Source organism: Astyanax mexicanus, chromosome 10 (assembly GCF_023375975.1).
Source record: "Astyanax mexicanus isolate ESR-SI-001 chromosome 10, AstMex3_surface, whole genome shotgun sequence".
Taxonomy (NCBI): Eukaryota; Metazoa; Chordata; class Actinopteri; order Characiformes; family Acestrorhamphidae; genus Astyanax; species Astyanax mexicanus.
The window spans coordinates 29,473,636-29,501,462 of NC_064417.1; the positions used below are offsets into that span (position 1 = coordinate 29,473,636).

The 27,827-nt window shown below is 39.8% G+C and overlaps 1 protein-coding gene across 1 annotated transcript in view; it reads left to right on the top strand.

Annotated features, from left to right (window-relative positions):
- Window positions 1-3,662: 3,662 nt before the first annotated feature.
- The window catches only part of slc7a11 (solute carrier family 7 member 11), a 37,054-nt gene continuing 12,889 nt past the window's right edge, over window positions 3,663-27,827 (top strand). Inside the window, exons 1-6 of the mRNA XM_022684374.2 lie at window positions 3,663-4,047; window positions 13,671-13,797; window positions 16,671-16,786; window positions 16,914-17,039; window positions 18,911-19,010; window positions 20,520-20,564. Coding sequence (XP_022540095.1) covers window positions 3,804-4,047; window positions 13,671-13,797; window positions 16,671-16,786; window positions 16,914-17,039; window positions 18,911-19,010; window positions 20,520-20,564 — 758 coding nt within the window. The 5' untranslated portion in view covers window positions 3,663-3,803. The remainder of the gene's footprint in view (window positions 4,048-13,670; window positions 13,798-16,670; window positions 16,787-16,913; window positions 17,040-18,910; window positions 19,011-20,519; window positions 20,565-27,827) is intronic.

Here is a 27,827-nt window from a genome sequence, read left to right on the forward strand (position 1 = left end):
GTTAATATATTTTTTGTGTAGAGTGTAGTGTTAATATAGTGTGCTGTGTAGAGTGTGACTGTAGTGTTAATATATTTTTTGTGTAGAGTGTAGTGTTAATATAGTGTGCTGTGTAGAGTGTGACTGTAGTGTTAATATATTTTTTTGTGTAGAGTGTAGTGTTAATATAGTGTGCTGTGTAGAGTGTGACTGTAGTGTTAATATATTTTTTGTGTAGAGTGTAGTGTTAATATAGTGTGCTGTGTAGAGTGTGACTGTAGTGTTAATATATTTTTTGTGTAGAGTGTAGTGTTAATATAGTGTGCTGTGTAGAGTGTGACTGTAGTGTTAATATATTTTTTGTGTAGAGTGTAGTGTTAATATAGTGTGCTGTGTAGAGTGTGTGTTGTTTTGTGTAGAGTGTGAGTGTAGTAATAATATACTATATTGTATAGAGTGTAAATGTAGTGTTAATATACTTATTTGTATAGAGTGTAAGTGTAGTGTTAATATAGTGTGTTGTGTAGCTGTGTGTTGTTTTGTGTATAGTATGAATGTAGTAATAATTTACTGTATTGTATAGAGTGTAAGTATAGTGGTAATATAGTGTGTTGTATAGAGTGTGTGTTGTTTTGTATAGAGTGTAGGTGTAGTGTTAATATAGTGTGTTGCATAGAGTGTGTGTTGTTTTGTATAGAGTGTAGGTGTAGTGTTAATATAGTGTGTTGTATAGAGTCTGTGTTGTTTTGTGTAGAGTGTGAATGTAGTGATAATATACTTTTTTGTGTAGAGTGTAAGTGTAGTGTTAATATAGTGTGTTGTATAGAGTGTGTGTTGTTTTGTGTAGAGTGTAAGTGTAGTGTTAATATAGTGTGTTGTATAGAGTGTGTGTTGTTTTGTGTAGAGTGTAAGTGTAGTGTTAATATAGTGTGTTGTATAGAGTGTGTGTTGTTTTGTGTAGAGTGTAGGTGTAGTGTTAATATAGTGTGTTGTATAGAGTGTGTGTTGTTTTGTGTAGAGTGTAAATGTAGTGTTAATATAGTGTGTTGTATAGAGTGTGTGTTGTTTTGTGTAGAGTGTAAGTGTAGTGTTAATATAGTGTGTTGTATAGAGTGTGTGTTGTTTTGTGTAGAGTGTAAGTGTAGTGTTAATATAGTGTGTTGTATAGAGTGTGTGTTGTTTTGTGTAGAGTGTAAGTGTAGTGTTAATATAGTGTGTTGTATAGAGTGTGTGTTGTTTTGTGTAGAGTGTAGGTGTAGTGTTAATATAGTGTGTTGTATAGAGTGTAAGTGTAGTGTTAATATAGTGTGTTGTATAGAGTGTGTGTTGTTTTGTGTAGAGTGTGAGTGTAGTGTTAATATAGTGTGTTGTATAGAGTGTAAGTGTAGTGTTAATATAGTGTGTTGTATAGAGTGTGTGTTGTTTTGTGTAGAGTGTGAGTGTAGTAATAATATACTTTTTTGTATAGAGTGTAAATGTAGTGTTAATATACTGTATTTTATAGAGTGTAAGTTTTGTGTATGGTGTAAATGTAGTGTTAATAGACTGTTTTGTGTAGCTAAGTGTGTTGTGTATAGTGTAAGTGTAGTGTTAATATAGTGTGTTGTGTAGCTGTGTGTTGTTTTGTGTAGAGTGTGAGTGTAGTGATAATATAATGTATTGTATAGAGTGTAAGTGTGGTGTTAATAGACTGTGTTGTGTAGCTGTGTGTGTTGTGTATAGAGTGTAAATGTGGTGTTATTAGACTGTGTTGTGCAACTGTGTGTGTGTTGTGTAATTGTGTATGTAAAGGTGTTGTGTAAATTTGCTGTGTGGGTTTAGAGACGGTGAGACGGTGATGCAGTCTGCTCTTTGGGGGCGGGGCTAAGGCTGATGTAACTTTGCATCACTCACATCACCTATTTCCTCAATGCTGTTCCTCCGTCAGAGCTGTACCCACACACACACACACACACACACACACACACAGGCTGAAAGTCCTTCTGTGCACTTTTATCAGTTTGACCCAGAATTGCAGATTGTGAAGGACTGTTTGTAAGAGCAGTTGGATCAGGACCGTGTCTGGTTTAGAGTCGAGGTTCTCTGTAGTTCAGAGAGAAACAAAAGAATTCACCCTCGGGCTAAACCTCACCGACTTACTAATCACAGCACATGAATGAGAGAGAGAGAGAGAGAGAGAGAGAGAGAGAGAGAGAGAGAGAGAGAGAGAGAAAGACAGAGAGAGAGAGATAATGAATGAGAACAGAAAGTTAGAGGGAAAGAAAATTAAAGAGAGAGAAAGAGTGAGGCTGAGAAAAGTCAAAAAGAGAGGGGGGATAAAAACAAAACAAGTAGAACAGAGATAGAGAGATGAAAAGAAAAATGAGTAGTAATGAGAGTGAAGTAGATAAGAGAAGCACAATACAATACTCGCTACAGTTCAGTACAGTGTGTGTAGTGTAGTATTAGCAGAGCATGAGCAGAGTTTAGTAAAGTTTGTTGTATAGAATATTTCTAGAGTCTGAGTATTGTTTATAATATTAATAAGGTTTGTTTTGTAGCTCATTACCAGAGTAGAAAAAGAGTATTCATAGATTTTTAGTGGGATGTTATTGGAGTATTATTTATAATGTTAGTAAAATGTGTTGTGTAGAGTATTTGTGGAGTATGACTAGAGTATTGGTATAATTATTAGGATGTTAGTGGATTATTGTTTATAATATTAATAAAGTATTATTGCAGTATTAGTAGAGTGTTAGTAGGATGTTAGTGGAGTATTGTTTATGATATTAGTAAAGTATTATTGGAGTATTAGTAGAGTGTTAGTGGGACGTAAGTGGAGTATTGTTTAGGATATTAGTAAAGTAGTATTTAAGTATTAGTAGAGTGTTAGTGGGATGTAAGTGGAGTATTGTTTATAATATTAATAAAGTATTATTGGAGTATTAGTAGAGTATTATTGGAGTATTAGTAGACTGTTAGTGGGATGTAAGTGAAGTATTGTTTAGGATATTAGTAAAGTAGTATTGAAGTATTAGTAGAGTGTTTGTGGGATGTTAGTAGAGTATTGTTTATAACATTAGAAAAATATTATTGGAGTATTAGTAGAGTGTTTGTGGGATGTTAGTAGAGTATTGTTTATAACATTAGAAAAATATTATTGGAGTATTAGTAGAGTTTTAGTGGGATGTTAGTGGAGTATTGTTAATAATATTAGTAACGTGTGTGTAGAATATTAGTAGAGTATCAGTCGAGTAGTAGTAGAGTTTTAGTGGCATTTTATGACATAAGTAAAGTATTATTGGAGTATTAGTAGAGTTTTGAACAGGTGAACTCTGCTGTTGCATCATGACTCAGATCTGACCGTCTGCACTTCACACTTCTTCCCACACACACACACACACACACACACACATTCACATTCACACACAGAGCGCTGATGAAAGGGCAGAGCAGAGAAGGGGAGGAACAAAACAGTAAAAAGAGAAAAAGAGGTGTGTGTGTGTGTGAGTCTGAGTGTGTATGTGAGTGTGTGTTTGAGTGTGTGTGAAAGAAAGAGAGAGAGAGAGGTTGGCTTAGAGCTGTTCAATATTCAGGAGTGAATGAGTTTGGGCGGCCCTCAGCCAATCAGAAAGTTGTGCCGGGTCTGTGGGAACACCTAGTTCCTGTCAGGTTTTTTCCCTCCTTAGAGAGAGAGACGCTCAGTGACACGCGGCTTTACGGCCTTCACTCTCAGACTATAAAAGAGTGTGTGTCAGTGTGTCAGTGTGAGTGTGTGGTGTGAGTGTGTGTCAGCGTGAGAGTGTGAGTGTGTGTGTGAGTGTATAAGAGATAGTTTGGTAAAAATGAGCAGGAGAACAGCTCAGAATGGCCATACTAAAACAGATGGGGGTGTCCAGGCTGCATGTGGCCCCCCAGGTAAAGTGGCCCTGAAGAAAAAGGTCACCCTGCTAAGAGGAATCTCCATCATCATCGGCACCATCATTGGAGCGGGAATTTTCATCTCTCCGAAGGGCATCCTGAAAAATTCCGGAAGCGTGGGAATGTCCCTGGTGGTGTGGGTGGCCTGTGGGGTCCTGTCTTTATTCGGTGAGTGGGAAAAAAAACACACACTCACAGTCATATAATAGATATTCAATATACAGCATATTCTGTACCACTTTAAAATAAGACTACCTTTATAAAGGGTTTATAAATGGTTTACAACTAGTTTTTAATGGTTTCTAATCAGGTTGTAAATGCCTTTAAAAATCATTAATAATCAGTTATAACACATACATAGAAAGGGCAACAATGACCTGTTGTTTGCCAAATAGTGATCCCACTGCCAACTATATTGTTGCCCTTTCTACGTATGTGTTATAACTGATTATTAAGGTAGTCTTGTTTTAAAGTGGTACCGCATATTCATACTTGTCATAGTTAGCATCCTTTCATCATCCTTTTCTCTTTAATGGTCAGAACTCCTCAGAACCACCAAAGAGCAGCTACCATTTGGGTAATAGCTCATTCTCAACACAGGCAGTGGCACAGCAGTGCTGCTGGAGTATTTAAACACCTTAGCACCAGTGCTAGACTGAGAGTAATCAATCAATATTGTCTTGTGGGTAGCATCCTGTAAAAAGTGTCCTCTGTCTCTGATGTTATCTACTTTATCTACAAGGTGGAGCTGCTATAGATAAAAGTGTCTAATACAGTGGAAGACAGTGAGTGAACATAGTGTTTAAAAACTCCAGCAGCACTGCTGTGTATCTGAACCAGCACTTGAACCCTGTGACCCATCCTTCAAACACAGCAATAGCTGTTCTGTGGTGGTCCTGTCTGTGGGGTCCTGATCATTGTAAAACTGGTACTATAACACTATATTTTGTAGTTATAGAGCTATTTAGAAAGTGTAGAGTAATCAGTGTAGGAAGTGGTTTTATGGGTATGTCATGTGTTGATTGTGGGGATCTGATTTCTGCCAGTTTGCCAGAAGCTGTAAGCTGTAAGCATGGACAATTCTAGCCAGACACCACCAGTTATGATCATTTTACGTACATATATACAGTATGTTCAATGTATTTTCAATATATATCCTCGCTGTCCAATGAAAAACACCTAAAAGAGAAAAAATCTTGTAAACTTTTAATGGAATCGATGTAAAAAGAGTTTATTTCAGGTCATTTTAAAGAGTTTCTATTGGTCCATTCATCAAGAAATTTTGACTGTTCAAATTATGTAGTAAACTAAAAATATACCATATGACAGTAATGGAGATAAGTGTTTTTCATTGGACAGTGCTGATATTCTGTACTCCTTATGGAATAAACATAGGAATTCAATAGTAACAAACAGAAACCCACTTTTTGCTGAGTCATGACTAATACTAAGGTACCAAGGTGTTATAACCAAGGTCTCATGTCACTTATTACCAAACACTCAGTCAGCGCTTGGCTACTACCTGCCAAACACGCTACACTCAAACCCCAACCTCACACAAGCTCCTCAGCGTGTAATTCAATCTATCATCTGTAATGAATGACAAGCAGCTGGCAGGTACAGAGCAGGATGCCGGCAGCTCCTGAAAAGCCGGACACGTGGTTTCTGTATGTGTGTGTGTGTGTGTGTGTGTGTCTCTATGTGTGTCTATTTGTGTGTGTGTGTGAACAAAACTGTCACTGCCGCTTCCGTAATGCGAGCTCGTGAGCCGAGCACAGTACATCGCGCCGCAGCGTTAGAGCAGCAGGTGCTGTAACTCAGGGCAGGAACCGCTTCTCCTCATTCGCTCCTGTGACTCAGGCCTCATTGTTTCCTGTGTTTATTTAATGCACCTCTGACACGAACAGGCCCACAGGCTGGGAAACAGTGAACGGGGGCTTGGCCTCCGTCCACCTCACTCTGCATTTCAACTAGAGAGAGGCAGCAGATCTGAAAAGATGTTTGTTTTGCTCCCTGTGGGAGTTTAACCGGTATTTACACTGATGAAGCGCAATCATTTGCATAGCCCAATCCTAATTTGACCAATTTCCAGGGTGTGACACAGTTCTGTGATCTGTGTGTTTAGTCCAAACATGGATTAAAATATGTTCTATGTGACAAAAAAAAAAAAAAAAGGTAACACTTTACTTGGATGGTCCATTTTCTGGCCTCAGCTCATATTAAACTGAATGTATATTAAATGTAACATTACTAAACATTACTACACTCATATAATACTCAATACTGCATGATACAGCAGTGTTTAAATTTGTGATTAAACCTTTGAACCCTAGGCTGTTTTGGTGTGTTTGTTTTTTTCTTCGTTTTTGTCAGTTCCTCTTTTTCAGGTCTTATAACACAGTAATTATATCAGACAGACACATGCCCTGATTTCTTTTACTCCAGAAGCCATACGGCTGCTCAAAAATATCATAATTTAAAATGTAAAAGGAAGCAGAATTGTTATATATTCCTGGAACTGGTCATGTTTTGGTCAAAATTTTACCAAGCTCCTCCAAGTTTTTTATTTTACTCATTTTTGAATGTATATACTTTAAATATATTCACACCTAAGATATCCTTTCAAAAATGATTAGACTATAGTGTAAATGAGAAGTATGAAAGTATAAGAATATTGATGATAGTTCATTACATGGTTTACATGGACTTCTTTTTCTTGATAATCACACCTCTAGGATACATGTAGATTACTAAACACCTGACACTCAGAGCAGCCTATGCCTTTTAGTATTTTGATCAGGACACACAAAAAAATTAAAATAATATGATAAATAAAATAAATAAAAATGTTTAGTGCAAAATAACTACTTAGTAAAAATGTGCAAGTAAAATAAAAACTATATAAAGTCGTGCCATATCTAGCTTTAGTTTGAGTGCAGGTAGTTTCACACTTTTTCTGTGGACATTTTGAGTCATTTTGAGTCATTTACTGATATTATTTGGTTCGAAACATCATATAAATATGTTTGAAGCAGTAAAGGTAAATAATATTGGTTGGATTGCTATTTTTAGAAAGAGTTCCACCCTTTCTAACATTATATGGATTATGTTTCTGTGTGAAGGAATTCCTGAGTAATTAAGCTGAGAACACAAGGTGAGATCCGTCCGTAGGGTTCTTAGGGTTACATTTCGTGCTCCAAGTAGTCCAGAGGACTAAGGTGCTGCCACTATGATCGGGAGATCGCTGGTTTGTTTCCCATTCATGTAGCTTGCCATCAGCTGCCTGAGCCCTGAGAGAGCACAATTGGCCTTGTTCTCTCTGGGTGGGTAGATGGCTCTCTCTCACCACATCATTCCAAAGGGTGATGTCGATCAGCACAAGGCATCTGTGAGCTGATGTATCAGAACTGAGTCGCTGCGCTTTCCTCCGAGCCGTCCTGTTGTTGAGGCATTGCTAATGATCGGGGGAGTCCTAATGAGTAAGTTGGTAATTCGTCTTGTAAATTGGGGAGAAAATGGGATACAATTTTTGGGGGGAATTCGTTTCTATGCTTGCATTTTCCCCTTTTTCATGGGGTGATGATGCATCTCTTTATGTGGTAAAATTGCCCCTATAGGCCAAGCATACTCAACTTGCTATTTCAATTTTGTTTCAGTTGTGTTCAAAAAATATTGAAAAGGAAAAAAGAGAAATCTCTGCTTTTAGAAGTAGGTGGGTAGGAATATGAATCTACTCTCCATGTATTTGTGTATTTTAAGTCAGGCTATATTTTTCATGTTAAAGTTCATAGCTCTGCTCATAGTCACGCTGTGCTTCTGGTATAAATAAATAAATGAGGCGTGGGTTGACAACAACCGCAACTCATGCAGTCGTACTTTAACAGCAGGTGCCATTGTTTGCTTTAGTTAGCTTTAATCACAGGTGGTGTTCACCTTTATTTCCATATCCATTCTGTTTGCTGTCAGTTACTCATGTTCTGTCCTCCCCCAAACAATGCCTGTCAGAGCGATTGCATTTTTTCCCAGGCTGACCTTATTCACCTTATTGTTTTGTCTATAGTCGGTCCTGCTATGAGTGCTGATTATTTAATAAAATAGAAAGAATAAGCAGCTATAATCACACTCTTAAGACATTAGGAACATGGTTATTCACACACTATATGTCCAAAAGTATTGGGACACCTGCTTATTCATTGTTTTTCTGAAATCGAGACTATAAATAAGAATTCTTCCTGACTCTGTTGTCCAGAGAAGACTTCCTATTATGTTTTTGTGCATTGCTGTAAGGATTTGATGGAGGCCAGGATGATCAATACCCCACCTCATCCCCAACTCCCCAACTCATCCCATCCAAAAGTATTGGACAGAGGTCCATCATTCCACTGCTCTACAGTTCAAAGCATGGAGCCACTAGCATGTGGACTAGTACAACACTAAGCACACATTCCTGGAGCAGTGGGCAGCAGGAGAGCAGTTTACTAAACCTGGGTATTAAACCCATATCTCTGACATCTTCCACCCAGTGCTCCAACTATGGAGCCACCACGTCCCCAGGCTCAGCATCAGTTGGGTTCAGTTAATTGGAATAAATCCATATTACTTCCAGCAGGAAAGACTGATACCCTAACATTTCCAATCATTTTTCAACTGTTTTGGTAGCAGCATATGCACGAACATTGTCCTGTTGAAATAGTACACTGGGGTGTGCATTCAGAAAAGGTAGGGCCACTGGTTGCAGGACCTCATTAATGTAACAGTGGGCTATCTAAGTGTCTGTAACAAAGATCAAAGGTGATCTGGCAGCAAAATCGCACCCCATGCCATGAGACCATTGTCTCCAATAAGACAAAAGCAAGATTTGGGCAGATTCCCATATTATACTCAGCAACTGGGGTGTTGACACCAGTATTTTAGGCTGTTTCCCATATTATACTCAGAAACCGGGGTGTAAGCATCAAGACAAAAGCAAGATTTGTCACTGAAGATGATTAGCTGACATCCCGGATCACTTCCTGACAGTCTGTCACAACTACCCACCAGGTTTCATTCCTCTCAGTTGATTCTTCCTGATTCCAACAACCGTAACTACATGTTTTAGGCTCCTGGAATGTGTTTTACAAGCAAAAATGTGCACAGTGTCTTTGCAAGTGACATTTTTGTCTGGGTCAGTTGGGTACAGTGTGTGTACTGTGTTCCTACAGTGGGTTACAATGTGTTACTGTGTTTTTTTGCTGTTGAATGGAGTTCTATGGGCTAATGGTTTTAATTAAATTGCTCCAAGCAATTAATATAAAACGATTAAAGGTTCTTAGAAGGCGTCCAGTGTAAGATCTAGATATCTAGAATGGCTTGAAGGTAACATAAGCTAAATTCACCTTTAAAAGACTCTATAATCTGTGATTGGAGGGTCTGTGCCCCAAGGCCAAACATGGAAGTGTGTGTGTGTGCATGATAGAGCTTTTGTGCATGTATGTGTATAAGTGTGTGTGTGATAGACAGAGAGAAGCAGAGAGATTTGTATTGTCTTGGTAGTTATTTTCTTAACAGAAGCAAGGCTGTGGCGGTTGATGGCTCTGTGTACGGGGCATGAATTCATTTGTGTGTCAGGGCAGTATTGTTTAAGTGTGTGTGTATTCATGTGTGTGTCAGAAGTCATTTCACACTTGTCAGCACTCTTTTGTGGGCCGCCGCCTGCATGCTTTGAAGAACAGAAGAATTTCGAGCCATAGTTTTCACTCTCGGCCCGATCTGCTACCACCATCCTTCAGAAACAACAGGGGACAGAGAGCTAAAAGACCCTAAAGGTGTTTTTAAACCTAGGTTCTTTGGTCCAGACTTTTAGTTTGGTCTGAACCAGAAGAAACCAAAGAACCAAAATTTGTTTTGACCAGAAGAGGCTTAGAGACGAGAAGAAATCGGCCCAAGCTTTGCTCAGGTATGGCAGCATCAGTTGAGTTTTGGCGTTGGCCATGCAGAACAGGGCCCAATGTGGTTTATACACAGCAATTGGAGTTACTCGGCCTGATTTCCATATTATACTCAGTAACTGAGGTTTTGGCAAATGCAACTTGGGCCAATTCCCATATTTTACTCAGCAATTGAGGTGTTGGCAAATGCAGCTTGGGCCAATTCCATATATTTTACTCAGCAATTGAGTTGTTAGTATATTCAGCCCGGGCCGATTTCCATATTATACTCAGCAATTGAAGTGTTGGTACATGCGGCTAGGGACAAATCCCATATTATATTCAGCAACTAAGGTGTTGGCACATGCAGCTTGGACCGATTCCCATATTATACTCAGCAACCAGGATGTTGGCACAAGTCAAGTACAATATTATACATAGCTACTGGGGTGTACAGATGTGACCTTAGCATTCTGATTAAAATCTGATCTAGATTCAAACTAGATTCGAACCCAAGGCAATTCAACACAGGCTCAGCATTGGCCATTCAGAGATTTTTGACATTTTGGATGGTCTTAGTCTCAACTGTCTCAAATGAACTGTGGTTTGGTTAGTTTGAAATTAAACCATTTTTTTTAAACATATGGAATTTCAAGACCAATTACAGTAAGGTTAGTGCTTATATAAAAGAACTAGACAAGTTGTGCGCATTTGTGTGTATTTCTTGGCAATAGGTGCCAGATTTGGAAGCATAGAGTATCTTACTTTATAAACCTGCATTGTTTGGATGGAGACCTTGGAGATTGTTCCAAAACTTCAGAGTTTGAACTGGACCTTTGAAGTCTGATGCAATCCTTCGAAGTTTTGTCCAAAAAGAAAAGGAACTAAAATTCGGTCTGACCAAAAGAGCTGGTCTCAGTTTGGATCATCTAAGCCATGTTCTGGTTCATTTGCAGTGTGGAAACACTAAGCAATACCCCTGTGGACACACACTCCGCTTAGGATGAAACCACTGTTCCATGCTTTTTTTGGAATAGTTAGAATTGCTGATGCCATTCATCTATGTACTTTTAAATAACTCTGCAAATAAGCTGATGAAGGAATATTTTATAGAAATTACTCCATAGAAACTGTGGTGGTGATGTAGATAGAGCCCTCCATCAGAGACAGACCGCCTCCACACATCAAATCAGATCTCTAAATGTCTTGTCTCGTGCGAGCGTCACATGCCGGTTGTGTTTCTGAGATTAAAGATTGTTTGTTCGCTGTTACAGAACATCATTTAGAACAGACAGAGGATTGTTTGTGTAATAAAATGAGCTTTGTTCATTATGGAAGTCAGGGGAAATTCTTGGAGGTCCAGAAGCTGTGTTTTTTTTCTCTTTTTTTGCCAGTTCTTCCCTAATGAAGTGATCTGAAGATCTAATTATCTAGCTGTATCACCTCATTTAACAGTGCTGAATGTGTTGTTTGGACGTGAATGGCTGGAGACTCACCAGGCTGCCAGTATTAGCTGTAAAAAAGACAGGCTCAACCAGTCTGAAGGATAGCATCCACCTTAAAGGCTGTCAAAACCACTGGGACAGACTCACCCACACACTATTTATTAAAGTAAAGTTTGCTGCAGGATTGGTATGTGTGCAGTGTTAGGACTGTGAAGGCCTCACTGTGACCCATTACTATACTGCAATCTAGCACTTCTGATAAAACTTACCAGGAACCAAAATTGATTAAACATTTAGACTGCTATAGGTGATATTTATTGAGCTAGTGTGTAACACGTGTAATTCATGTGTAATGCATGTGTTAGGTGACATGTTGGTATTTGCGGCTTGAGCTAATTCTCATATTATACTCAGCAACCAGGGTGTTGGCATACATAATGTGGGCCGATTCCTATATTATACTGAGCAACTGAGGTCTTGGTACTTGCGGCTTGAGGTAACTCCCATAATATACTCAGCAACCAGAGTGTTGGCATAAAGGATGTGGGCCAATTCCCATATTATACTCAGCAACTGAGGTGCTGGTATTTGCGGCTTGAGCTAATTTTCATATTATACTCAGCAACCAGGGTGTTGGCACAAGTGATGTGGGCCAATTCCCATAATATACTCAGCAACTGAGGTTTTGATACTTGCGGATTGAGCCGATACCAATACTATTCTTAGCAACCAGGATGTTGGCACAAGTGACTTGGGTTGATTACCATATTATACACAGAAACTGGGGTGTTGGTCCATGTAGCACTTATAATGCATGTGTCAGGTGACATGCCAGACATTTCCTCATGAAATTGTAGAGGTTCTTAATATAATTTCTTAAAATATTCTGTGGGCCGATTCCCATATTATACTCAGCAACTGAGGTGTTGGCACAAGCAATGTGGGCCAATTCCCATATTATACTCAGCAACCAGGGTGTTGGCGCAAATGGTGTGAGCTGATTCCCATATTATACTCAGCAACTGAGATCTTGGTACTTGTGGCCTGAGCCAAATTCTATATTATAGTCAGCGACCAGGATGTTGGCACATGTGACTTGGGTTGATTACCATATTATACACAGAAACTGGGGTGTTGGTCCATGTAGCACTTATAATGCACGTGTCAGGTGACATGCCAGACATTTCCTTATGAAATTGTAGAGGTTCTTAATATAATTTCTTAAAATATTCTCACACTATTCCTGCATATTTTGCAGTAGGGTTGTTGAGAGAAAACCCCACCACATTTAATCACCAGCGGTGAAATACCCAGATCTATAAATGTATATGTTAGCCTTCATTTCTGATCACCAGATCCCATTTTGCGCTTCTATCTTGTTCAAAAAATGTATCCTTTTATACTGTAGTTCAAACAGCAAAGCTATGGTAAAAAACCCACTATAACCACTATCTTTAATGAAATGTTTTATTGTTGTTTGACCCAGATGGAGACAAAATGCGCTGGGCCTTGTCTCTTTCGCAATGCACGGAACTACAAATATAACCATATAAAACTCAGTTCAGTTAAATAAACTTAAGATGAGTCAGAACATGTAAAGTAAATCAAATATTATCAAATATAAAAGACAGGTGGAGGTTCTGGTTTGCTGTTTCCATGATTTGAATGTGAAACTAATGTCAGTTCATCAGTAGCTTTATCTGTCCTAGTGTTAAATACAAGCTGGTGTGAATGGATACTGCTGAACATGTTCCAGTCTGGTTATATTCTACTGTCAGCATCTAGTGAAAGGGGCCCCCCTTGAGGGGGATTTTGATAACAGTGTAATTGTCCTTTCTTGATTTGACTGTCACATAATTTAAATGGCCCAGGCCAGCCTGTGGCCCCAAGTAATTGCTGTGTTTGCCTGTCCTGTAACAACTAGCCTGATATTGTACAAAACTGCCACCTGCACCATGACACCAGGGCTCCTGAAAATCTTACATCGAGTTACAATAAACTGTTGATCTTAGCACTTACCACCGTGTCTTCACATATGGATTCATTGGTCATCTTTAGGTCATTTTTGTTCAATTATTGAGAATTATGCTTCAAAACACTGTTATTAATCGAACGTTATACATCAAACAACATGTAATTTTCTCTAAATTCTAATTTATTTATTTTTTTTTACTATATTTATGTTATAGGGATGTAAACAGTTTCTAAATACTGAGGCACAGGGATTATTATGTGTTATATGTTATTCAGTGCTTATAAATGTATTATGAAGGTTTTATAGGTGCACTGTAAGTCATTTTTATACATTGTACAGTGTACATTGTTACTGGTTTAATGAAATGTAATTAAATTGAACTCAATAGAATAAGATCATGAGATCAGATCACAATTTCTTACCCTCTTCTTATTTACCCCCGCCCATATTTACCCCCACCCCCAGGTGCCTTGTCCTATGCTGAGCTAGGGACCTGCATTAAGAAGTCAGGTGGGCACTACACCTACATTATGGAGGCCTTCGGTCCCCAGGTGGCATTCGTCCAGCTGTGGGCGGACATCATCGCTATACGGTCAGTAAAGCTTCACTCAACAGCTAGAAAAAACACACACACAACACACACACACACACACACACACACACACACACACACACACACACACACACACACACACACACACACACACACACACACACACACACACACAGGCTCTCAGGCAGGAAGTGCTAGCCGTGTGGATGAGCTGCTAAAATGAAGAGGCTTATGTTGGGAGCACTGAAGCAAATACAGCAAATTCGGCTCCGTCCCAAACGGCGAAGAGGATTTCCTGCAGATTTCACTGCATGAACCTCTCACGCATAGGATCAGGACCAGGCTCCAAAAGCGTCCAACAACAACAGCTTCCCGAGTTTACCTTTACTGCCATTTTTAATGAGTTAGAAATCAGATTTATATGAAAAAAACTCTACTGCATACTGCATTATTAAAACTATACACTGTGCTGTATTATAGAGTACAGTTTAGACGAATCACTGCAAAGATCTCTGCTACAATACTTTAATAAGACCAGACAGATGAGCTCAGAACTGAACGCCAACTTACTTGAATGGGAAAGGAAACAGAAAGGCCAAAACAATGAGAATTTGCAGTCTCAGTTTATAATAAGTGTCTGTAATAACTATGTAGTTACACATTAACAATCAGTATAATGACAGTGTAATTACAAGTGATATACATATTGTTATAGAATGATTGCAGTTGTACAGGTTATGTAATTACTTATGTGTTTAATGGTCGGTTAGACATATACACAGAATATTTTGTCCTTTTTCTTATCTGAATGTGGAAATCTAAATAATGTATGTAGAACTAATTAAAAACACTATTACATAGAAAATTCAGACACTATTCAGATATTATGTGCAATTACATGACTTGTGTAAATGTAATAAAAATGGGTAGCACATTACTTTGCTGATCGCTAATAAGTGGGTAATATCATGGTAATATTATGGTAACAAGTTATATTTGTCCATAAATTAAATATCAATTTCCTACTCGTTAGTAATGAATCAACTTGTAATTGTGGGATATAATAGCTCTGTAACAATTGGGTAATATTTATAATACTATTAAGGTAACAAGTTGTATTTACACATGAATTAATAATTTAAAAAGTATTTGTGGAGGTAACAAATCAGTAATAAGTAAGTAATGACATGGTAATATTATGGTAACAAGTTGTAGTTATTATTAACTATTCTCTAATTTTCTAGTTGTCACTAAATAGCAAATCAGAACAAGTATGGAAACATTGTACTAACATACTTCTTACTTATTACTTCTAATTATTCATGGATAATGAGTTGCCGATCACAATCATTAATATTCACTTAGCTCACTATCTTCTGTAATTGTGTACTATCATCATCATTCAGACGTACGTATTTTGCTGTTTCATCCATACAAAGTGACTTACCAGCCAACAAAAAAACAACCAGTTATTACTCCTAGGCTTTGGGAAACTACCAAAATTAGAATCACATCCTGGTATTTGGTGTTATTTGGTACTACATTCCTAGAGGGCGCCAAAAAACACACCAGCCTGAATGCTGGCACTTTTCCATGGGAGTCCACAAACCCATTCACACAAACGGGTATTTCCAAAAATCATGATCTTTAAATTTGCAGACACCCAACCAACCACACACACACACACTAACTGAAAACACACACACACACACACACATACTGAACACACAGACACAAAATTCTATCAAAACTAAGATAAAGGCAAATATCAAAGCCCACCCGAACCATCAGAACTGTTACAGAAGATCCTTATCTGTAGAAATATAATACAATCACAGTAAAACACTAATAAGTCAATTACATTCATAATTTAAAACAATATTACAAACAATATATTTAACTGTGTAACTGTGATTACATTTGAATTAAAATGAATTAAACCAAAGTGATTATTTTATCATCATTCAAATTCTAAGACAAATCACAGAAACATTTTTACATATATATTTAATGATTAATGTATAATTGTACCATATCTCGTCACATAATTAGTGATGTGAGTTGTTAAATATTCCATACAAAATATTAATTTAATTTGGTATCAAGCATATTCAACAGCATCCTTACCTGTAGGGATATAATATAATAATACACTATTATTATATTATAAACACTATTAAGCCAATAACATTCTTAATTAATAAAAAAGAATATATATATATATATATATATATATATATATATATATATATATATATATATATATATATATATATATATATATTACATTGTACTTAATTGTACTTTACATTTGAATTATAATTAATAAAATCATAGAGATTCATTTTTTTATTATTTAAATCAATCAAATCACTTGTGACCAATCACAATAATAATTATAGTATTAACATATAATTGTACTATATCTTGTAAAATCATTTGTGACATATTTTTAGCATATTTAACTTTTACATATTAACTGAATTAAAAATAAACAAATACTTACATAAAGTACAGTGACAATAATAGGTAGCACCCTACAATAAGATACAATTAAATAATTAACAGTTTTTACAACAAAATGTAACATTATTAACTAACCCTAGTTGAGACAATGTTAATTATTACAATTTATTACTATTACATTCTTATACATTAAAATTGAGTATTTTTTTTTAAATAATGCTTTAACTTAATAATGTTCTTAATAATTAATTATTGTTTGAGACATTACTTAAACATTTAATAATGTTTATTACCATTGTAGGTGGTCTTAATTAGTCTACCCTTAATGTACGTGAGTAAATGTTACTCAATAATGAAACATAGCATATTTTACATGTTATAATTTATTGATAGTAGTATTATTGGATGGATGCATTGATGGATTGATTGATGATTTTGGTGTTCAGACCTGCAGGAGTGGCTGTGATCTCTCTGGCGTTTGCCCGCTATATCCTGGAGCCGATCTTTATGCCATGCGGAGTTCCTGAGATCGCCATCAAGGTGACCACAGCCATCGGGATCAGTAAGACTGCACTTAATTATCATCATGTTTAAATTTATGGAATAAAAAAAACATTTTTAAGTCAGTTTCCAGTGAACAGCACCCTTATTCTTACTCTGTGTAACTGTTGTACTGTTGATCTGTGCAGCTACAGTGATGTACATTAACAGTATGAGTGTGAGCTGGACCGCCAGGCTGCAGATCTTCCTCACCTTCAGTAAACTGCTGGCCATCGCCATCATCATCGTCCCTGGACTGTACCAGCTCTTTAAAGGTACAGTAAGCTGTAAGCTTCACCCTTTCCCAGTGGTTCACATTTCTGGTACTGGTTCTGGTATATTCCTAATCTTTAAATCATCACTGTACAAGTATCTCCAAAACTTTACAGGAGAAAAAAAAAAACGTTTAAATTTTTAATGGAAGTCAATGTAAAAAGAGTTTATTTACCGTCATTTAGAAGTACTTCTATTGGTTTGTTCATCAAGAAATTTTGGCACAGTGTAAAGAACACTTTGTGTCTTCAAATTATGTAGTAAACTAAACGTGTTTTTCATTGGAGAGCGATGGTATTGTCTGTGTATTATAAGAACTTTTCACACTTAGTTTTCTAATCATTCTGGACCAGTCTTAGCTTTTCTTCAGTTAGAGCCATTTGAAGAAAAGTACAATATGATAGGACTCTGATTAAAGATTTTTTTTTTTTACATTGTAGATTAATATTAAAGACAGGAAAACAATTAAGGGACACATATAGAATTATGTAATAAACAAAACCACTATTTGTCCTCCACAATCCCCTGACCTAAACCTGATCAACTGAGATGGGTGAACTATTGTTCAGCACCTCCAGGAACTCCTTTAAGACGCTGAGAAAACTATGTCAGGTGACTCTTCCTCATGAAGACACTGAGATTAATATACCAAGAGTGTTCAGATCAGAAGGAAAAAATTAATGCAAAAAAAAAAAAAAAAACATTTTAGTGATTTGATCTTTGATTGAATTTGTACATACATTGGCCTATGCTTCTATCTGGACTGACTGTAGAAACTTTTGACAGGGGTTCCTGTGACCTTGTTTTTAATCAATTGATTGACATGTTGTCATGTGGCCACTAGATGGCACATGGTACAAGATGGCAGTGTCTCTGTATCTGTATGTGGTCAAAGGGTAAAATGTGTCATTCTGCAGAGAAGCAGAAATGAAATCTCCCCATATGAGGACGCAGATTCTCAAAAGGTTACTATTAAATTTACAATGTAAAATATCATGAAAAGAAATAAATCACATTGAATGAATAAGGTGTGCTTAAACATTTGACTTATACTATATACCACAGGTCAGTCCATTGTTCTTTTTTTCCCCATTTTTGCTATTCCAATCATCTCAAAGTTATCCCACCCAATCAGCTGCTAGTAATTCTATTGATGCCACAACACAAGTAGGGTGAAGACTAGCACATGCCTCCTCTGATACATGTAAATTCAGCCACAACCTCTTTTTGAACTGCTGCTGATGCATCATTGCCGAGTAGCATCACAGTGCACTCGGAGGAAAGTGCAGCGACATGGTTCCGATACATCAGCTCACAGACGCCTTGTGCTGATCGACATCACCCTAGAAATAATGAGGGGAAAAAGCAGCATCAACCCACCCAGAGAGACCAAGGCCAATTGTGCTCTCTCAGGCTCTGGCAGCTGATGGCAAGCTGTGTGACTGGGATTTTTTCTGTCAAATGCTTCAATGGTTAAATGGTCAGCTGGTCAGGTGTTTTTTCAGCAGGGAAACTAAGGAATTTAAAAATGTGCAGTGAACTTTAGGATAGGGAACATCCCAACAATATCCAAAGAGGAAGTTCTGCGGCTTTACCAAATGCTGATGTATTTTTTAAATCATTAAAAAAAGAGAAGCCTATAAGTTCACTTTTTCACCTTTCATAACTGACAGACATTTGTCCTTTAAATCAATCCCACATGCCTGTCACTTTCACTCTGTCGTCAGCCCGTCAGTGACAGCCAATCAAAAGAAGAATCCAAAACAGTGTCACTGAAATCTGACAACTCCTTCATCTTAACTCCTCCACCTTCCTCATGACTCGGTGATGAAATCTGATATTGACATTCACACTTGATTTCTTTTAACTTTAGGAGAAACCAAAAACTTCCAGAACGCTTTTCAAGTAGACTCAGTCCAGGTGACCGGACTGCCCCTCGCCTTCTACTCAGGGATGTACGCCTATGCTGGCTGGTGAGTTCCAATCTCTACTACTACTAGGTTTTTATATTGATGTGCCATGGGAACGTCCAAACCTGTAGAAATTGAGAGGTGTTATCTTGTGAGTGAGGTTTAGAAACACTGGCCAGGTGAATAAGAGTTGGAATGGAGGGGGTGTTGGAATGAGGTCTCATACAGTAGTGGGAGCAGATGGATGGAACATCCCATTTCTTTTTTTTTGGTAATTATAGTTTGTATTATTTATTTTGCTAAGTGCAGACCACGCTTGAGAGAAATATTGGAAAGAACAGAAAAAAAGGGGGGGGGGGGGGTTACTTGAGAACTTTTGGCTGGAGTTCTGAACTCCTTAGCTAAAGGAACCTGCAGTTATATCCTCCCCTTGAGAAAAGTTGTAGCAGATTGGAAGACGAAAGGTAGGTAGTTAAAGCTGGTTTATTTGGGGCGGTTAATTGATAAGGGGTGGAGTTAGAGAGTGGAGTTAGAGTGTGGTCCTTCTCCCAAACATTTGTTATTGCATAACTCCAAATATAGAATATAAATAGAGATGTATAGAGTTCTAGAGATCCAGACCTGAGTAAAAGTGATCTATTAAAAAAGTGAGTTAAGTAGAAGTTGAAGTGTTCTTTAAACACCACAATTACCATTTCAGGCCCTGTGTCCACTGCAATGGACATATTGTGTTTTCCTCTTTCTTGTCTATTCTATTGTCTGTCCATCAGAATGGACATTTACCAGTCAATCAAACAGCAGCTTAGCTCCACCCTCTGCATTGAAAAAAAAAAAAAGTGAAACACTGAAGTATAGCATGGCTGCATCCCAGCCAATGAGGCTGAGAAAACTTTTCCCTCATCATGTTTTTTTTTTTTTTTAACCACTTATAAATGATTTGCGAACGAAAACAGTTATATAACATTTAAATAGACTAAGAATAATAATATTGTACAAAAGATTCCACTGAAATGCACATGAAAATACAAATAATACTTGGATTTTTACTTCTTATTTTCTTATTTTCTATTTTCTTATTTTTTATTGTATTATTTAATTTATTTATTTACGAAATTTTGAATATTGAAAAAAGCATTCTGACATTTTTTTTTAATCACTGGAACATAATTCAGGTCTGAAAGGGTTAAGTGGACGCTCTTTAGTATTCAACATATTTTGTACTAAAGTATTGCAAGTATTTTATTCCAACTCACGTATTAAAGGTAAATAAGTACTGTATTATATAGTTATTAAACAAAAACAGTTAAAAAAAAGTTTGCAGAGCTAAAGGCAGAACTGGAGCAGTGTGGTATTCTTATATATATAAAAAAAGATTTAATCACTTGATTCAGTGATAGTGCAGAGCATCTACTACTCTGAGTATGTGTCCTAATACTTTTGTCCATATAGTATAAACCATGAAAACAATTGTTGCTCTTTGTTTTTGGTTTTATTCTAAATAACTTCACAGTACTTCTCTACTCAGCTCTCGCCATGGTTTCTTTAACTTACACAGTCTGTCTTTGTTTGCAGGTTTTACTTGAACTTTGTGACGGAGGAGGTGGAGAATCCTGAGAGGTCAGTTCAGTGCAGATTTCATAAAGAAAAAGTGAGCGGCTTGGCTAAAGCAATCCATCACCAGTCACTTGAGGAGGGAATAGAACTGTACAGTATTTATCATCTAGTCTTTAGAGCTGTTTCTCCCACACAGAGTTTTCTATATTACTATATATGAGTACATCTGTCCATCTGTTGCTTTAGTATAACGTTTATGAGCTACTCCCTACTCCCTTCATGATTGGTCAGTTTCATTGGTCACTATACACAGTAAGTGCCCAAAACACACCACATTAATAAAGAAGATTATCAAGCCACACAAGTCATACTTTTCTTGTCGATACGATAGCAAAGACACACTGACATGTCCTAAATCATGCAAGCAATCATGCCTACAATACATTATTATCAAGTAGTAATGAGATTCGGGGACCTATTGCACACCCTGCGCAAGGCATGTCGCGATGCTTGTTGCTATCTTACACCCTGTCAACTGTCTATTTTCAAGCCTTGCACCCACGCTGTTAAAAAAGTGGTAGAGTTTAGGAATTTATAATATATCTACACTGATGGGCGTGGTGGTCTAAAAGTGACATGTGTTAAGCTAAATATTTGGCGGCGGAAAACACAGGTGCACCACTGACTGATTAAAACCCTGACAACAGTCAATAGTCACCCATCCATAATCCACAGTATCCTCTGCTGAGATGTGCAAAGCTCTGTGATGTTAAGATACCAACATGCCAAAAGTCAGAGCTCTGGCTCCTAAGAGGAATGAGAAACAAAATGCTGATGGCTTTATGGTTTGTGTCATCTTTCGCCCAAAATACACCTTCTGATTAATTAGGAGAATTAATACATGCGTTCATACTTGTTTTAGTGCTTTTTGAGTCCTCACGATACCAAAGACGCACAGACACACTCTAAATCCGACCCTAAACTGACGCCTCGCCTGTAGATGACAAGCTAAAATAGAACCCGAGATGTTTTTAATGCATTTATTACAACTTAAAAGAGAACTACGTGTAAAATTGACTTTTTGTGTAGTAGAAAATGATAAAAAAATACTTACCTTTCATGAATAGCACACCTCCATACTCCCACTGTCAGGGCCAGACAGGAATGAGACTGGTGCAGATACAATAAAATAACTTTTATTAAAGTTATAGAGTAGACAGGGGTAGTCAACAGAAACAGGGTCAGTACCAAAAATGCACAGTGTAGAGAAACCATACCATAACCGGGGAACAGTCCAGAGTTCATACACGGGTAGGCAGTATCACAGGGTAGGCAAAAATCCAGAGTACAATAAACAGTCCAGGTCATACACGGTAATCCAACACAAGGGAGCAGGCAAAAATCAAAGTCGATAGAAAACAAAAACAAGATCATACACGGAGAATAGCAAGGGCAAGAGAAACGCTTTGTATTGTAGGATTTACCAAACAGATACTCGGCGAGGTGTGAGTGTGAGCATGGTCCTTAAATACTCTGAGTAATCAGTACTCGGGGCTTCCTGGTGGCGTCATGTGACGTGACATGTGATCGGGAGTGTGTGTTGTGTCATGGAGTGGTGCGTTCTGGGTATTGTAGTTGTTACTGTGAGAATCGCAGATAGAGCTGGATGTGGGAGACACAGACGTGCTTTCAGCACCAGACATGACAGTACCCTCCCCCTGAGGGACCGGAGCGGAGGCAGAACGGGGCCGACCCCGGCGACGACCACCCGGCGGACAGGGAGTACCGGCGGGAGGTGCAGGTGTCGGAGCGGAGGTGCCAGACAGACGGGGCTCACCAGAGCGAGAAACCCGACGAGTTGGAGCAGAGGAGGTCGGAGGACGCTTGGGACGTCCACGGGGCCTAGGAGCAGGCTTACCAGGAAAACGAGCATGAAACTCCACGAGCAAGGCAGGGTCCAGCACGTCTTTGGCAGCCACCCAACAACGCTCCTCCGGACCATACCCCTCCCAATCGATAAGGTATTGGAGTACACCCCCACGTCTGCGTGAATCCAGCACCTCCCGGACAGAATACGTGGACGACCCCTCCCCCTCCACAGCCGCGGGTGGAACATCAGCCGGTGCAGCGTCAGCGAGCGGACCCGGGACCATAGGCTTGAGGAGAGATACATGGAAAGAATTATTAACACGATACTGAGGGGGTAACTCCACCTTGTAAGTAACTTCATTAATACGTGACAAAATCTTAAGAGGACCAATAAACTTAGGCAGGAGCTTTCTACAACTACCCTCAAACCTAAAGTCCCGGGTAGAGAGCCACACCCGATCTCCTGGTTGGTAGTCTGGGTTGTCACCACGGTGCTTGTCAGCACGCTCCTTGTACACGCGCAGTACCTCAGAGACTTTACGATGCGTGTCTTCCCACACCTGCTCACTGCGCTTCATCCATTCATCCACAGCCGGCACATCAGTGGACACCGCTGTCCAAGGAGCTAGAGGAGGCTGAAAACCCAGAACACACTGAAAGGGGGTGAGGCCAGAGGTAGTGTTAACTAGGGAGTTTTGTGCTATTTCAGCCCAGACGAGGTATTGTGACCAATCAGTGGGATGTTTGAAGCAGTATGTGCGGAGGAATTTCCCGAGTTCCTGATTAACCCTCTCACATTGACCGTTACATGTAGGGTGGAACCCAGAAGTGAGACTGACATGTACACCGAGGTGTTCAAAAAATGCCTTCCACACACGAGAAGTAAATTGAGGACCACGGTCAGACAAAATATCTTCGGGGATACCAAAGTGTCTAAATACATGCATATAAATAGCTTGAGCAGTTTGGAAGGCAGTAGGCAGAGCTGGGAATGGAATAAATTTAACCCCTCTAGAGAAACGATCAACAATAGTGAGAACTGTAGTATAACCCTCAGATACAGGCAGATCAGTAACAAAATCAACCGCTATATGCGACCAAGGTCTCTCAGGTACAGGGAGAGGTAGTAGCTTACCGGCTGGAAGGGTTTTAGGCGTTTTACATTGCGCACAGACAGAGCAGGAGGTAACGAACGAGTGAACATCAGCACGCATAGAATCCCACCAGTAACGGGCAGAGAGTAATTGTAACGTGCGTGTGACACCAGGATGACCAGAGGTTAAAGCGGAATGAGCCCAGGTGATGAGCCTGTCTCGAAACTGAACGGGTACGAACGTTTTACCCTGAGGACAGTCCTCAGAATTGGGCCGATTAGCGTTACTTTGGCGAATCTGATCGTCTAACTCCCATTGAATGGTTGCGATCTGAACAGAGGGAGGAAGAATGCGTTCAGCCTCCTGGGGCTGGGATGCGCTGTCCACAGTGCTGTAAACCCTGGACAGCGCATCAGCTTTAGTATTACGGTTTCCCGGACGGAACGAGATCGAGAAGTTAAATCTAGAGAAAAAAAGAGACCAACGTGCTTGTCTCGGATTAAGTCGTTTAGCCGTGCGGAGGTATTCCAAATTCTTGTGATCAGTATACACAGTGAACGGATGAACGGACCCCTCCAGCCAGTGACGCCATTCTTCTAGAGCTAATTTCACAGCAAGAAGTTCCCTATCCCCTATCCCATAGTTACGCTCCGCAGGGGAAAGCTTGCGTGAGAAGAAGGCTACAGGAAACAATTTGGGTGGCGACCCACTACGCTGAGAGAGAACCGCGCCAACACCCGATTCGGAAGCGTCCACTTCCACTACGAAGGGAAACTCGGGATTAGGGTGCCTAAGTACAGGGGCTGAAGTGAACGCAGCTTTCAGCTCACTGAAAGCGCGATCTGCTTCGGTTGACCACTTCAGGATTTTAGCAGCCCCCTTAGTGAGAGCAGTCAGGGGCGCAGCAATGGAGCTAAAGTTACGGATGAACCGCCTATAAAAATTAGCGAAGCCAAGGAATCGCTGGAGTTCTTTAATGGTCTGGGGCACTGGCCAATTAGTAACGGCAGTTACTTTCTCATCGTCCATAAGGACACCGGAGGAACTGATAACGTAGCCGAGAAATGTGACCCTTTGAGTGTGGAACTCACATTTCTCGGCTTTGGCAAACAGACTATGTTCTCTCAGGCGTTGGAGAACTTGGCGGACATGCTGAATGTGTGTGGGGAGATCTGGTGAATAGATAAGGATATCGTCTATAAAAAGGACAACAGAGTGATTAATGAGATCGCGAAATATGTCATTCATAAACGACTGGAATATAGCTGGGGCGTTAGCGAGACCGTAGCTCATGACCAGGTATTCATAGTGGCCGTTGGTGGTGGAAAACGCCGTTTTCCATTCGTCACCTTCCCTGATGCGAATGAGATTATAAGCGCTACGGAGATCGAGTTTGGTGAAGTACACGGCATTACGTAACTGTTCGAGAGCTGCTGGGATTAACGGGAGCGGGTAAGCGAACTTTTTAGTAATGTCGTTTAAGCCTCTGTAATCTATGCAGGGTCTCAAACCCCCATCCTTCTTCTTCACGAAGAAGAAACCTGAACCAACTGGGGATTTGGATGGGCGAATGAAACCCTGCGCAAGAGCTTCACTAACATACTCTTCCATAGCCTTCTCCTCATCACGAGACAATGGGTACACACGAGCTTTGGGCAGTACAGAACCCTCTATTAAATCAATAGAGCAATCATAGGGGCGATGCGGAGGTAACTCAGTAGCTTTAGCTTTACTAAACACATCAGAAAAATCATAGTACTCGGAGGGAATATCAGGGGTATCTACAGAATTAGGGCTTTCGACAGAGGTAGATTGCAAAGAGAGTGAAATTAAAGATAAACAGTTCTCACGACAGAAAGGAGACCAGGCAGTGATGTCTCCCAGGCTCCATGAAATGACGGGGTCGTGTGTCTTTAACCATGGCGCTCCCAAAACCAGTGGATGTTCTGTGCGTGGGAGCACATAGAGAGAGAGCTGTTCCACATGTAGAGCGCTGGCTTGAAGGGTGAGAGGAAGAGTCTGCAGGGTCACAGGTTTGGAGCGTACAGTCTCTCCATCGATGGCATGGATGGAGATCGACTTGGAGAGAACTTTCGTGGGTATGGCGTGCTCCTCCACCAAATCCAGGCTGATAAAGTTCCCCTCCGACCCAGAATCTACAAGCGCTGAGACACAAAAAACATCCGTTGGAGTGGTAATAATAACAGGCAACACGAAACATTTTTCTTTAAGTTTAGAAACAGGGGTACATACCACGTTAGCGCGTGGAGTACTCTCCACGCGCTGTCCCAGAGCAGACGCTTGAGCAGAATTGGGCCGGAGTTCACAGTTAGCCCTTAGATGATCTGGACCACCACAATAGAGGCACAGGTGAAGGCGTATGCGACGCTGCCTCTCAGCGACGGATAGTCTGGATCGTGTGATGTCCATGGGCTCAGGGCTGGGTGCAGGCGCAAATTCCGGAACTGGATTCCCGGACTGGAGTAGTGCAGGGCGAACCGCAGGAGTGTGGCTAACAGCTTTGGGCTTACGGGAAAGGAGCTGATCCAGACGGATAGACAGAGCGATCAGCTGATCCAGGGTGAGTGAGTCGTCCTTGCATGCAAGTTCTCTTTGAATCTCAGGGTTAAGTCCGTGTCGAAACATGGAGGTGAGAGCAGGGTCGTTCCAACCGCTGCTAGCAGCTAACGTACGGAACTCCAGAGCAAAGGCTGCCACAGATAGTTTACCTTGCTTCAAGGTAATCAGAAGCTCTCCACTAGATTGCCCATAGCGTGTATGATCAAAAACGCTGCGAAAAATAGACAAAAAAGTGTCGTAGCTGGATTCAGAAATGTTCTCCCAAATAGCTGTAGCCCAGTCCAAAGCCTTGCCAGACAGTCGAGAAATTATAAACCCGATTTTAGCTTTATCAGAAGCAGGAGGTGAGTTGCTAAAAAACACGGAGCACTGGAGCAGAAATCCATTACACTTCTCAGTGTTACCGTCATAGACCTCTGGTTTACACACAGCGAAAACGGGAGTAGTGGGTTTGTTAGGACTGGCTACAGGGCTAACCACTGGGCTAGGGTTCTGGGTGGACAAACCCCGGAGGTGACTCATAATCTCGGCTAGCTGCTGCTGTTGGTTAACCTGGTGGCGTGCTAGCTCGTCAACAGCTTGGGTCACACCAGCGAGCGTTTGCTGGTGCTGACCTAAAAGCCGACCCTGGTTAGCCAAACCAGACTTAATAGACTCTGTATCCGCAGTCTCTGTCATTACGGCCGAGTATCTTGTCAGGGCCAGACAGGAATGAGACTGGTGCAGATACAATAAAATAACTTTTATTAAAGTTATAGAGTAGACAGGGGTAGTCAACAGAAACAGGGTCAGTACCAAAAATGCACAGTGTAGAGAAACCATACCATAACCGGGGAACAGTCCAGAGTTCATACACGGGTAGGCAGTATCACAGGGTAGGCAAAAATCCAGAGTACAATAAACAGTCCAGGTCATACACGGTAATCCAACACAAGGGAGCAGGCAAAAATCAAAGTCGATAGAAAACAAAAACAAGATCATACACGGAGAATAGCAAGGGCAAGAGAAACGCTTTGTATTGTAGGATTTACCAAACAGATACTCGGCGAGGTGTGAGTGTGAGCATGGTCCTTAAATACTCTGAGTAATCAGTACTCGGGGCTTCCTGGTGGCGTCATGTGACGTGACATGTGATCGGGAGTGTGTGTTGTGTCATGGAGTGGTGCGTTCTGGGTATTGTAGTTGTTACTGTGAGAATCGCAGATAGAGCTGGATGTGGGAGACACAGACGTGCTTTCAGCACCAGACATGACACCCACAGTGTTTTGAGTTTCAGAAATTTTAACAGTTTGTCCAAACACCCTTCAGACTGGGTGACACGGGACGAAATTTTGCCCCGATAAATCGCTTTTTCCATTATTTTTCTGTTATCCAGCTCAAAGTAGCTCCTTGCTAGAATCCAGAGAGCCCTGATATTTAAAACAAGGCTTTAATAACTTAAAAAGTGCACAAGAAGCTTATTAAAAACGGTGTTTACATCCTATAACACGAGCTTCAGCTCCGGGAGACGCCATTACATATATATATGTATATATATGTATATATATGTATACATATATATACATATATATACATATATATTCCAGGAGCGATTTAGTGGGGCAAATTATGCCCCGTGTCACCCAAACTAAAGGGTGTTTGGACAAACTGTTCAAATTTCTGGATCTCAGAACACTGTGGGAGAACAGAGGTGTGCTTTTCATTAAAAGTAAGTACTTTTTATCATGTTTTACTACACCAAAAGTCAATTTTACACTGGAGTTCTCCTTTAAGTCATAATAAA